General features: G+C 41.2%; 1 protein-coding gene across 1 annotated transcript in view; it reads left to right on the top strand.

Annotated features, from left to right (window-relative positions):
* The window catches only part of LOC120066539 (membrane-associated guanylate kinase, WW and PDZ domain-containing protein 2-like), a 387,095-nt gene that overhangs the window by 183,244 nt on the left and 189,891 nt on the right, over positions 1–13,960 (top strand). The window contains exon 4 of the mRNA XM_039017962.1: positions 10,002–10,229. Within this exon, the coding sequence (XP_038873890.1) occupies positions 10,002–10,229 (228 nt within the window). The remainder of the gene's footprint in view (positions 1–10,001; positions 10,230–13,960) is intronic.

Here is a 13,960-nt window from a genome sequence, read left to right as displayed (position 1 = left end):
ATCCAGCAACATGAAGGCAGTTACATACAATCTCAAATATTGCATGACATTACATTTCATAACAGTTTTCACAACACATTGTGTTCCCTCAGGCCACTACTCTGCTGTCACATATCTGCAATGCAAAATCCATGTGTACGTGTATGTAAAGTGCTGTACGTGTATGTAAAGTGTCTTATCATGTGTATGTGTGTCTGTGCTTGTGTGTGTGTGTCTCTTCTCATTGTGGTAGTGGAATTGCGTTTGAACGTAAGTAATTTCACTCAGACTGTGTGTGAGCTATGTGTTGGGTTTGATGCTACTCAAGGCTTTTCATCTGGCTTCAGACCCTGGCAGAGACCTACAGATGGATGATCTGCTGGTTCTATTCCCCAGTAGGAGGTAGGAGTCACCATTTAGACAAGGGTCTCTTTCACAAGGGAGCCCTGCATATACAATTTCATAAGACAAAATACAGCTCAACGCAAATATTCAAGGAAAACAATTACATTCCTCAATAAGAAGGTACTCAATTAATATTTTACATTTCCAGAGCGGGCTGGTTCCAGTAATGAGGTGCCCTAAAACAATAAGTGGATTTACCTAGTTCGGTGGAGACCTGCGGAACCTCAAAAGAACCAACCTTGTGAATGGGTTTGGTATTTCTTGGAAGCTGGTGTAGTAGAGATTTTTAAGCAAAAAGGGAATAATTAAGTGATCTACAGGACTTTAATGAGGACCAGCCAACCGTTTGATACAGGATGCAGTGGGGAGTATTAAAATTGTTACCTGTGATAAAGCGAAGGGCCCTATTGTAGACGGAATCCAAAGGTTTTAGATTAGTGACTGCTGAAATCTTGTAAAATGGTGTCACCATAGTCAAGAACTGGCAGGAACGTTGACTGTGCAATTCACTTCCTGCTATTTAGGGAGAGGCAAGATCTATTTTTAAAAAAGGGGGGCCGCATACCGTGACTTCAAACCACCACCAAGTCCCATATGTGCACGATATGAGACGACATACACTTTTCAGGAACCGCACAATCAGAGGTTGGGTCCCCTGGTGAGGCTCTGTCAATTCCCACATGAAACGCTGAAATAGCGGCCATGTACACTTTTAATAACACGGAGAATGCCCTGAATGCACTGAAAAGGAACAATCGCTTTATCTGGGCAAAAGACCTCAAACACTTGCCACTTAAACGCATTTGTATTTGTATTTATTAATGATCCCCATTAGCTGCTGTCATGGCAGCAACTACTCTTTCTGGAGTCCAGCATAATTAATTAAAAATATTACATGACATTACATTTCATAACACTTTTCACAACACATTCAGTGTGTTCTCTCAGGCCACTACTCTAGTATCACATTTCTACAATACAAAATATATTTTTGCGTATGTGTAGAGTGCGTGTCTTATCATGTGTATGCGTGTCTGTGCCTGTGTGTGTCTCTTCACAGTCCCTGCTGTTCCATAAGGCGTATTTGTAACATTTTTTAAAATCTAATTCTACTGCTTGCATAAGTTACCTGATGTAGAATAGACTTCCATGTAGCCATGGCTCTATGTAGTAATGTGTGCCTCCCATAGTCTGTTCATGACTTTGGGATTGTGAAGAGACCTTCGGTGGCATGTCTTGTAGGGTGGGTGTCCGAGCTGTGTCCAAGTAGTTTAAAAAGACACCCGGTGCAGTCAGCATGTCAACACTTCTTACAAAACAAGTGGTGGGGATAGGTGTCCCGTCAACGGGACAGTTGTAAATCATGCAGCGCCTTGTGTCACGATCGCAGATTTTTGCGAAACAACACATGCCGGTACATATAATTGTCTTATACCGGCTGAAAGCTTAAATTCTTGTTAATATAACTGCACTGTCCCATTTACAGTAACTATTACTGCAAAAAAAATACCATGCTATTGTTTGAGGAGAGCTCCTAACAACAAAACACTTTTTAAGTATTATAAATTCACCTCTGAAAGTGAAATGTGTACTTACATTCTGAAATCTTGCTCTGATTTATCATCCAAAGGGTCCCAGAGATAACATGAAGTGTCGTTTTAGATCAAATCCTTTATAAAATAGCATGCACGATCGATTTTGTTTTTTCCACTCGTTCAATTTGCAAAGAAAAGAATGTGAAAATCTAACCCTAAACGTTGTTTCAACCAGTAAAATCACATTCGTATTTCTTCCTCAGAGATCCTAGAATGTAACCAGACTTCACTATATCATTAGGGGTGTAGTATATCCTATAGGACACCAAATTTGGTCAGAGAGCGACGCCTTCATGGCACGCTGATGACACGGGCAGTCTTCACTTGATCAACTGTAACTGTCAAATAAGCACCAATCGGGGTCAAACAAAGCCAGCTAAATAGCCAATGAGCTGGGCTGTCGTAAAATGTAGCTGCTAACCTTGTGCGACAATACGTCTTTTTCGTTTGGACAAAAATGTTAAGAATATGGAGAGTTATGAAAACTTGTTGTTTCGCAAATGTTGAACTTGTAATATGGCTACTAATACTGGAAAAGCTGAATCAAAGTCCAAGTATACAGATTTGACGATATTCTTGCAGAAAAATGTAATGTGAATGTTAATGTCTCCTTCACGATTTGCCCAAATTTACCTGGGTGACTTTACACTAAATGTCATGTAGTTTGCTCATACTTCAAGTTATCCATCTAAAACTTGCACATACACTGCTGCCATCTTGTGGACACCATCGTGATGGCTAGATATGGGACCTTTCTCTTGCATTTCAAAGAAGGTGGTAGAGAAGAGAAAAAAAAGGTTGTTTTTTTCTTTGTATTTTCTTCTACCAGATCTATGGTGTTATATTCTCCTACATTCAATTCACATTTCCACAAAATTCAAAGTGTTTCGTTTCAAATGGTACCAAGAATGTGCATATCCTTGCTTCAGGGCCTGAGCTACAGGCGGTTAGATTTGGGTATGTCATTTTAGGGGGAAATTGAAAAAAAGGGATCTCTCTCTAAAAAGTTAAATCAATCTCGCCTCCACTTTGAGCCATGAGAGATTTACACGCAGATTATTAATGTTAGCTCCCGGTGTACATTTAAGGGCCAGCAATGCTTCCCTGTTTAGAGCCAATTGTAATATTCCGAATTCCTTCTTTGTGGCACCACAGTAGTCCAGGTGTGACAAAACTAGGGCCTGTGGGACCTGCCTTGTTGATAGTGCTGTTAAGAAGGCAGAGCAGCACTTTATTTTGGACAGTCTTCTCTCCATCTTAGCTACTGGTTGTATCAACATGTTTTGACAATGACAGTTTACAAATCAGGGTTACACCAAGCAGTTTTGTCACCTCAGCTTGCTCAATTTCCACATTTTATTACAATATTTTATTGGGGTTTAGTGAATGAGTTGTCCAAAATACAATGCTTTTAGTTCTTGAAATATTTAGGACAAACTTATTCCTTGCCACCCATTCTGAAACTAACTGCAGCTCTTTGTTAAGTTTTGCAGTGATTTTACTCGCTGTAATAGCTGACGTGTATGGTGTTGAGTCATCCGCATACATGGACAAACTGGCTTTACTCAAAGCCAGTGGCATGTCATTAGTAAAGGTTGAGAAAAGTACATACTTCTCCCCATTTTAGCTACTGTTGTATCAATATGTTTTGACCATGACACTTTACAAACCAGGGTTACTCCAAGCAGAAAAAAGCAAGGGGCCTAGACAGCTGGCCAAGGGAATTCCTGATTCTACCTGGATTATGTTGGAGAGGCTTCCAACTTCCTCTTAATAGGGGGTGCTATTTTCACTTTGGGAAAAAATCGTGCCCAAATTAAATGGCCTCGTACTCTGTTCTAGATCATACAATATGCATATTATTATTACTATTGGATAGAAAACACTCTGACGTTTCTAAAACTGTTTGAATTATATCTGTGAGTAAAACAGAACTCATTTGGAAGCAAACTTCCAAACAGGAAGTGGAAATTCTGAAAATGGGGCTCTGTGTCAGGGCCTGCCTATTCAACTGGCTTATATTTATGGATCTGTATGCACTTCATACACCTTCCACTAGATGTCAACAGGCAGTAGAATGTTGAATGGGGTGTCTAGCTTGATGTGAGACCGAATGAGAGCTTTTGGAGTGACAGGTCCGCTCTTTTGGCAGTATTCAACTGCGCACCAGGGAACCTCACATTGTCTTCTGAAATGCGTTAGGTATACACGACGAAATGCTCCGGCTCTGATTTTATTGGATACATATGAGAAAAACATCATAAAGTAGGATTTTCAACCTAGTTTGACCAGTTTATTCAACGTTTATTGGGACTTTTGGAATTTTTCGTTCCATGCACTAAGATTTCTTGGACATGTGCCCTCCACATGGCTAGCCAAAGTTGCTAATTCGACAGAAGAAATGGACATTCTAAAACAAAACAACGATTTATTCTGGAACTAGGAATCCTTGCACAACATTCTGATGGAAGATCATCAAAAGTAAGAGAATATTTATGATGTTATTTCGTATTTTTGTGGTTTGTGTTGGCTCCAACAAGGCGGAGAATATGTGAGCGCTGTCTCACAATATTGCATTCTGTATGTTGTACTAAAGTTATTTTTTTAAATCTAACACAGCGGTTGCATTAACTTCTTGTGAATTGTTGGGCGCTGTCTCACAATATTGCATGCTGTACGTTGTACTAAAGTTATTTTTTAAAATCTAACACAGCGGTTGCATTAAGAACCAGTGTATCTTTCATTTGCTGTAAAACATGTATTTTTTAGTAAAGTTTATGATGAGTTTTTCGGTTAGATTACGTGACTGTCCAAATTTTCTCCGGACAATTTGGTGCATTATGGCTACGTACTCACAATGTAAAACCATGATTTGTACCTCTAAATATGCAAATTTTCGAACAAAACATGAATGTATTGTATAACATGATGTTATAAGACTGTCATCTGATGAAGTTGTTCAAAGGTTAGTGATTAATTTTATCTCTATTTGTGGGTTTTGTGAAAGCTATCTTTACGGTGAATAAATGGCGTTGTGTGTTTGGCTATTGTGGTGAGCTAATATAAATATATATTGTGTTTTCGCTGTAAAACACTTAAAAAAATCGGGAAATATTGGCTGGATTCACAAGATGTTTATCTTTCATTTGCTGTACAACATGTATTTTTCATAAATGTTTTATGATGAGTATTTATGTATTTCACGTTGCTCTCTGTAATTATTCTGGCTGTTTTGGTGCTATTTGTGATGGTGGCTGCAATGTAAAACTACGATTTATACCTCTAAATATGCACATTTTCGAAACAAAACATAGATGTATTGTATAACATGATGTTATAAGACTGTCATCTGATGAAGTTGTTCAAAGGTTAGTGATTAATTTTATCTCTATTTGTGGGTTTTGTGAAAGCTATGTTGGCGGTGAAAACATGGTGAAAACATGACATTGTGTGTTTGGCTATTGTGGTGAGCTAATATAAATATATATTGTGTTTTCGCTGTAAAACATTTTAAAAATCAAAAATGATGGCTGGATTCACAAGATGTTTATCTTTCATTTGCTGTATTGGACTTGTGATTTCATGAAATTATATTATATGATATCCCTGTGGCGCTAGGCTAGGCTATGCTAGTCAGCTTTTTTGATGAGGAGGGATTTTAATATATTTTTACTATTTTCTACATTGTAGAATAATAGTGAAGACATACACTATGAAATATCACATATGGAATCTTATCTTAGCTCCTCTATATCAATATGTTTTGGCCATGACAGTTTACAATCCATGGTTACTAAAAGCAGTTTAGCCATCTCAACTTGCTAAATTTCCATATTATTTATTACAAGACCTAGTTGAGGTTTAGGGTTCAGTGCATGATTTGTCCCAAATACAATGCTTTTAGTTTTAGAAATATTTAGTGCTAATTTATTTCTTGCCACCAACTCTGAAACTAACTGCAACTGATTGTTACGTGTTGCAGTCATTTCAGTCGCTGTAGTAGCTGATGTGTAAAGTGTGTCTGAATTAATGTATTGTGGCAGAGAGGAGGAAGTAGAACCCTTCAGGGATTTAATAATGTAAAAAATCCTGTTCACTGAAGTTTTTAAAGGCTTCAGTTTGTGTATTCTCAAATCTCTAACACAAACAACTGGGCAGTGGTCACTAATGGCTTGGGCGAAAACACATGGAGAAACATATTTATTTTGTGTATTCAATAAAATATGATTAATCAGAGCTGACTGATGGATCTCTCGGGCTGGGCCATGTAGGCTTAGTCACCTGGGTTAAGTTTAGATCAGTAGACATGTTTTTTAGATTGTCTGAAGCCTGCATTCAGGTCACCCAGGATAATAACTTCTTATTTTGTAAATTAAGACAAACAAACTAGTTAACTCCTTGAGTTCACAAAGGTTAGCTGAGGGAGGACGGTAGACCCCTATAACAGTTATGTATAAATTTTTCCCCAGACAAAGGCTTAAAGATAGTAGCTCACATTCTTTGGCAAGGGAAGTGGAATTCAGTAAAGAGACATATCATTATTTTTTATAAAAATGTCCACTCCACCACCTCTACCCGATAGAGGTGGTGAGTCCAGAATGTCCCCAGAGATCTAAGTTTCAGTCAATACGAGGATTTATGGATTTGTCTGCATAGCCCAGATCTTGATATAATCCAGTTTAGGAAGTAAGCTGCTAATGTTCAGATGCATCTAACCAAGTCCTTTACAATTTGTTTAAGTCATATGGAAACTCCAACTCAAACAGGCTACATTCAATAGGTGGTTGCAGGCCATGTCTGATGGTTGATATTGATATAGTGGTATGGTTATAAGATTGCACATTTGGTATATCCCTATTAGTTATGGAAGGAAGGAGAAGAAATTGGAATACATTTTTCAAGGTTAGCACCATAGGGCCTGAGGCCGCAGCCAACGTCAATATGAAGAATTCTCAAATCATTCTCAAATCATTCCAATGATGGAATGTTATAAACTGACTTACATGGGCTTTGGTTGCTTTCCTGCAAGCTCACTACATGATTTCAAAACGGTGGGGATATTCATGTTTTTGGAATTACATATGAACTTAAAGCACTGGGTGAGCATGCCACAGTGGGCTCCTCTTTTGAGCTAACAATAGTAGATCTAAGAGTGGTATAATGAACACGATGGGATACAGAGAGCTGGTTTCAAGCGCAGGGCGCAGCAGGTGTTTATTTGCAAAGTACCACAGGAGGAGGCAGGTAGGTGGGTCCAGGGGCAGACAGAAGGTCATACACAGGGGGTCCAAAAAGGCAACAGTACAGGCAGGGAGACACATTGTCCGGGAGATCAGGCAATAGGTTGATAACAGTAAATCCGATAGGCTAAGGTACAGGCAGGGAATAGGCATCGTTAGTGAGGCAGGCAAAAATTATCATACACGTGAGAATTAAATTACAGAACACACAGCGCTCCGAAATAGAAGTGTGTCACAAAACAAACAATACTTCACAATGATGGGGTGCAAAGAACTGAACTAAATAGTGTGTGATAATGACATACAGGTGTGTGAACAGGTGATCAGAATTCAGGTGATTGGGATCTGGAGAGTGAGCTGTGTTCAGGGGATCTATGTATTTGAGAGTGTAAGCTGGAAAGTGGGCTGCGTTCAGGGGATCTACGTGTTTGAGAGTTTGAGTTGGAAGCAGACGTTACAACTGGAGTTCAAACGAATGGGTAGAAAATTACAACTGACAAAACCCATGATAGTATAGACAACACTACGCCGATAACGCTTAGAGAGGATGGGAGGTATTACCTGAGCTCGGTCGGTCTCTGAGTTAATATCTTAAAGCAGCCTTGAAATGTGTAGTTCTAAACTTAGGGTAAGAGCTGGTTAGGGAATAAGTGGCAATAAGGAATATGTTGGACACTCCACCACTACACTGCTTAAACCTATCCAGATCCCTCAGATCTGTACACATTAGGGATAGGTTCAGTTGAAGTCGGAAGTTTACATACACTTAGGTTGGAATCAATAAAACTAGTTTTTCAACCACTCCACAAATTTCTTATTAACAAACTATAGTTTTAGCAAGTCAGTTAGGACATCTACTTTCTGCATGACACAAGGAATTTTTCCAACAATTGTTTACAGAGAGATTATTTCACTTATAATTCACTGTATCACAATGCCAGTGGGTCAGAAGTTACATACAAAGTTGACTGTGCCTTTAAACAGCTTGGAAGATTCCAGAAAATGATGTCATGGCTTTAGAAGCTTCTGATATAAATAATTTGAGTCATTTGGAGGTGTACCTGTGGATGTATTTCAAGGCCTACCTTCAAACTCAGTGCCTTTTTGCTTGACATCATGGAAAATCAAAAGAAATCAGCCAAGACCTCAGACAAAAAAAATTGTAGACCTCTACAAGTCTGGTTCATCCTTGGGAGCAATTTCCAAACACTTGAAGGTACCATGTTCATCTGTACAAACAATAGTACACAAGTATAAACACCATGGGACCACGCAGCTGTCATACCGCTCAGGATGGAGACGTGTTCTGTCTCCTAGAGATGAACGCACTTGGTGCAAAAAGTGCAAATCAATCCCAGAACAACAGCAAAGGACCTTGTGAAGATGAAACAGGTAAAAACGTATCTATATCCACAGTAAAATGAGTCCTATATGGATATAACCTGAAAGGCCGCTCAGCAAGGAAGAAGCCACTGCTCCAAAACCGCCAATAAAAAAGCCAGACTACAGTTTGCAACTGCATATGGGGACAAAGATCGTACTTTTTGGAGAAATGTCCTCTGGTCTGATGAAACAAAAATAGAACTGTTTGGCCATAATTACTATCATTATGTTTGGAGGAAAAAGGGGGAGTCTTGCAAGCCGAAGAACACCATCTCAACCGTGGAGCACGGGGGTGGCAGCATCATGTTGTGGGGGTGCTTCGCCTGCAGGAGGGACTGGTGCACTTCACAAAATAGATGGCATCATGAGGGTGTAAAATGATGTGGATATATTGAAGCAACATCTCAAGACATCAGTCAGGAAGTTAAAGCTTGGTCGCAAATGGGTCTTCCAAATGGACAATGACTCCAAGCATACTTCCAAAGTTGTGGCAAAATGGCTTAAGGACAACAAATTCAAAGTATTGGAGTGGTCATCCCAAAGACCTCAATCGTATATAACATTTGTGGTCAGATCTGAAAATGTGTGTGCGAGCAAGGAGGCCTACAAACGTGATTCAGTTACACCAGCTCTGTCAGGAGGAATGGGCCAAAATTCCCCCAACTTATTGTGGGAAGCTTGAGGAAGGTTACCGAAACGTTTGACCAAAGTTAAACAATTTAAAGGCAATGCTACCAAATACTAATTGAGTGTATGTAAACTTCTGACACACTGGGAATGTGATTTAAGAAATAAAAGCTGAAATAAATAATTCTCTCTACTATTATGACATTTCACATTCTTAAAATAAAGTGGTGATCCTAGCTGACCAAAGACAGGGCATTTCTACAAGGATTAAATGTCAGGAATTTAAATGTATTTGGCTAAGGTGTATGTAAACTTTCGACTTCAACTGTATACGTATATGAAGGGATGTGTGAAGATTTATCTTATAACCACAGCATTTGATGAGTGTGAGTGAGCGTGTTTGGTTGCATGTGTGTAGTGTACATGCAAACACATTCTTTGTGTGGTATCTGATTATGTTCCACTGTTGCAGGAATGGGTGAGTGCATACGTGCTTGTCTAAGAATATGTGTTTGTTTCTCTCTCTTTTTTGTTTGTTTGTGTGTGAGAATGTTTGTGTATGTATGTGTCTCTCTCTCAATTAAATTATTTAAATGGTGCTTTATTGGCATGGGAAATCTTTCCCTCTACTGTGCCTTGAGGAAGGTAACTTGCTGTAGAAATGATTGTTGATAAATAATGTATTGGATCAGCGGAGCAATGCAGTTTGTGGCAACCTTTGTGCCGCTGGCCTGCACTTCACTCAGTTGTGCATTCGTTTTCCCTTCTCCAGAGAACTTATACGGTACTCCCAAGCCCCCAGCCGAGCCCAGTCCGGCGGCCCCTCCACTGAATGTGAGTGAGGTGCTGCTTCCCGGAGCCCGGCCCAGCATCCAGGGCAAGAGGAAGAGGAACCAGTCGGTCAGAAACATGCAGCGACAAGCCAGCCTGGAGCCGCCCGAGGAAGAAGAGGAAAGCAGCCCCCCCGTGGTCAATGGGAACGGGGTGGCCATCACACCAGGTGAGCGGGCGTGCAGTGTTGGTGTGTGTATGGGGGAGGGGAGCGGGGTCAAGTTGTGTGTGGCCCTGCGCAGGAACACTCTCTGGGATCACTGTCTGTATGGAATAATGTCTCTAGCCCTTTCAAATTGTATAACTGGGTTCTGTCCAAAAAACACCCCTTGACCCTAGTTCTATTCTTAATTTCACGAAATACATAAACAGGGATTAATAGCGGTAACCAGGTTACCGAGATTTCCCTCCCAAACACACTCCCGTTTACCGGGATAAATAACTGCGAGAAACCGCTATATTATAAAAAATGATTGATATGAACAGCATGACATTAAATGTTATATGCAGTAGCTAAATCTGGCCTCTCACGGCCTTGTCTGCTCTGCTATCATAAGGGCATAAGGCGAGACCCATATGCAGACACAGGAGGCAGATGGTTGAGCTCCAATATTTATTATAACACGAGGGGTAGGCAAAAGGCAGGTAAGGTACAGACGAGAGTTCATAAACCAGGTCAGGGTCCAAACAGTACAGGGCGTTAGACAGTCTCGAGGTCAGGACAGGCAGGGGTTCAGTAAAAAGGCCCGAGTCCAAACAGTACAAGGCGTTAGGCAGGCTCGAGGTCAGGGCAGGAAGAAGGGTCAGGCAGGCGGGTTCGGTGTCAGGACAAGGCAAGGGTCAAAACCAGGAGAACTAGGAAAAATAGGAGCTAGGAGAGATGATGAGCGACACCTGGAGGGGGTGGAGACAAGCACAAGGGTAGGTGAAACAGATCAGGGCGTGACAGCTATCAGCATTATCAATCATTAACGCGTAGTGTGTGTCTGTGAGTGTGTGCGCTGTTGTAATAGTCGATCGTATTTACTATATATTGTTTATGCATATTGTTTATTCTGAAACTATACATGCAACCTTGAAATACTCCCGGGTGGTGCAGCTGTCATCTCAGTGCTAGAGGTGTCACTACGGACCCTGGTTTTATTCAAGGCTGTATCACAACCGGCCGTGATTAGGAGTTGCATAGGGCGGTGTGCAATTGGCCCAGCATCATCTGGGTTAGGGTTTGACCGGGGTAGGCCGTCATTGTGAATAAGAATTTGTTCTTAACTGACTTGCTTAGTTTACTATGAATAAATACAAATTTAAATGCAGTTGGCCTACGGCAACAAACTTGGCTTCAATTTTTGAGCTACAGGTTGGTAGGGTAGGCCAACCTACTTTTATTTTTACATTTTTGGGGGGCTGTGTAGCAGAGCTTCACTAAAACAAATGCCACCGAGGCAGAAGGAGGGTGAGAGTTGGCAGCAACGCGTCCTAGAACGGTGCAGTCTTACCTCAAGCCGATGCATAACTGGATGAAATGAGCATAAATTACTGCGAGCAACGGGTTCTCCTACCATGCCATTGCAAACAGCACTGTGCTACACACAATATCTACCATATCTGCCAGACTGTTCCACCACATGCTGCAGTACAATTTCATCTTGAGCTCTTCCTTCCTGCTCTTCCTTCATGATTCTGTCATTGGTTTTATATGCTTTTGAACAACACTTCCAGAAATACCGGGTTACCCAGGAGAAAAGTGATTGATTCTCAGGATGGAACATTTGTAAAATACCAGGAAAATATGAAACCTTAATACACACACACTCTCTCACATGTATACAAACGTGTGCAAACACACACATGCCTGTGTGTGTACAAGCGCATGTACATACACACATGCACACGCGCACACAAACGCAGAGTCACAGCCGAGCCAACATAGGGCCTATGTCCCTCAGGAGAGAGAGAGAAACAGGAAGAGGGCATAGCTGCAGCACCCCTGATAAATTGCAATAAAAATAATTACTGTATATATATACGTACAGTGGGGAGAACAAGTTTTTGATACACTGCCGATTTTGCAGGTTTTCCTACTTACAAAGCATGTAGAGGGCTGTAATTTTTATCATAGGTACGTTTCAACTGTGAGAGACGGAATCTAAAACAAAAATCCAGAAAATCACATTGTATGATTTTTAAGTAATTAATTAGCATTTTATTGCATGACATAAGTATTTGATCACCTACCAACCAGTAAGAATTCCGGCTCTCACAGACCTGTTCGTTTTTCTTTAAGAAGCCCTCCTGTTCTCCACTCATTACCTGTATTAACTGCACCTGTTTGAACTCGTTACCTGTATAAAAGACACCTGTCCACACACTCAATCAAACAGACTCCAACCTCTCCACAATGGCCAAGACCAGAGAGCTGTGTAAGGACATCAGGGATAAAATTGTAGACCTGCACAAGGCTGGGATGGGCTACAGGACAATAGGCAAGCAGCTTGGTGAGAAGGCAACAACTGTTGGCACAATTATTAGAAAATGGAAGAAGTTCAAGATGACGGTCAATCACCCTCGGTCTGGGGCTCCATGCAAGATCTCACCTCGTGGGGCATCAATGATCTTGAGGAAGGTGAGGGATCAGCCCAGAACTACACGGCAGGACCTGGTCAATGACCTGAAGAGAGCTGGGACCACAGTCTCAAAGAAAACCATTAGTAACACACTACGCCGTCATGGATTAAAATCATCAGCATATGCAAGGTCCCCCTGCTCAAGCCAGCGCATGTCCAGGCCCGTCTGAAGTTTGCCAATGACCATCTGGATGATCCAGAGGAGGAATGGGAGAAGGTCATGTGGTCTGATGAGACAAAAATAGAGATTTTTGGTCTAAACTCCACTCGCCGTGTTTGGAGTACAACCCCAAGAACACCATCCCAACCGTGAAGCATGGAGGTGGAAACATCATTCTTTGGGGATGCTTTTCTGCAAAGGGGACAGGACGACTGCACAGTATTGAGGGGAGGATGGAGGTGGCCATGTATCGCGAGATCTTGGCCTACAACCTCCTTCCCTCAGTAAGAGCATTGAAGATGGGTCGTGGCTGGGTCTTCCAGCATGAAACGACCCGAAACACACAGCCTGGGCAACTAAGGAGTGGCTCCGTAAGAAGCATCTCAAGGTCCTGGAGTGGCCTAGCCAGTCTCCAGACCTGAACCCAATAGAAAATCTTTGGAGGGAGCTGAAAGTCCGTATTGCCCAGCGACAGCCCCGAAACGTGAAGGATCTGGAGAAGGTCTGTATGGAGGAGTGGGCCAAAATCCCTGCTGCAGTGTGTGCAAACCTGGTCAAGAACTACAGGAAACGTATGATCTCTGTAATTGCAAACAAAGGTTTCTGTACCAAATATTAAGTTCTGCTTTTCTGATGTATCAAATACTTATGTCATGCAATAAAATGCAAATGAATTACTTAAAAATCATACAATGTGATTTTCAGGATTTTTGGATTCCGTCTCTCACAGTTGAAGTGTACCTATGATAAAAATTACAGACCTCTACATGCTTTGTAAGTAGGAAAACCTGCAAAATCGGCAGTGTATCAAATACTTGTTCTCCCCACTGTATATATACAAAATAAATAAATAAATAAATACTCGTCAGCAACCCCACCCCAAATCATCTTCCCGCGGCCAGGAGACGATAAGAATAAAAAGGGGTGTCCGAAAATGAGAGAGATATAGAGAGACAGATGAAGACTTCAGGGGTCAAATACTGAATGAGTCAGAGAGAGAGGTGGAGGAGGGGCTGAAAGAAGGGGAGCAACCGAGGAGGGAGATAGAGATGGAGATAGAGAGGGAGGCAGATGGAGAGATGGATAAAGAGAACAGGGACAGGGGGAGAGAAAGGG

The sequence above is a fragment of the Salvelinus namaycush genome, chromosome 21 (assembly GCF_016432855.1).
Source record: "Salvelinus namaycush isolate Seneca chromosome 21, SaNama_1.0, whole genome shotgun sequence".
In the NCBI taxonomy this organism is placed as follows: Eukaryota; Metazoa; Chordata; class Actinopteri; order Salmoniformes; family Salmonidae; genus Salvelinus; species Salvelinus namaycush.
This window is presented reverse-complemented; position numbering and strand designations above follow the sequence as displayed.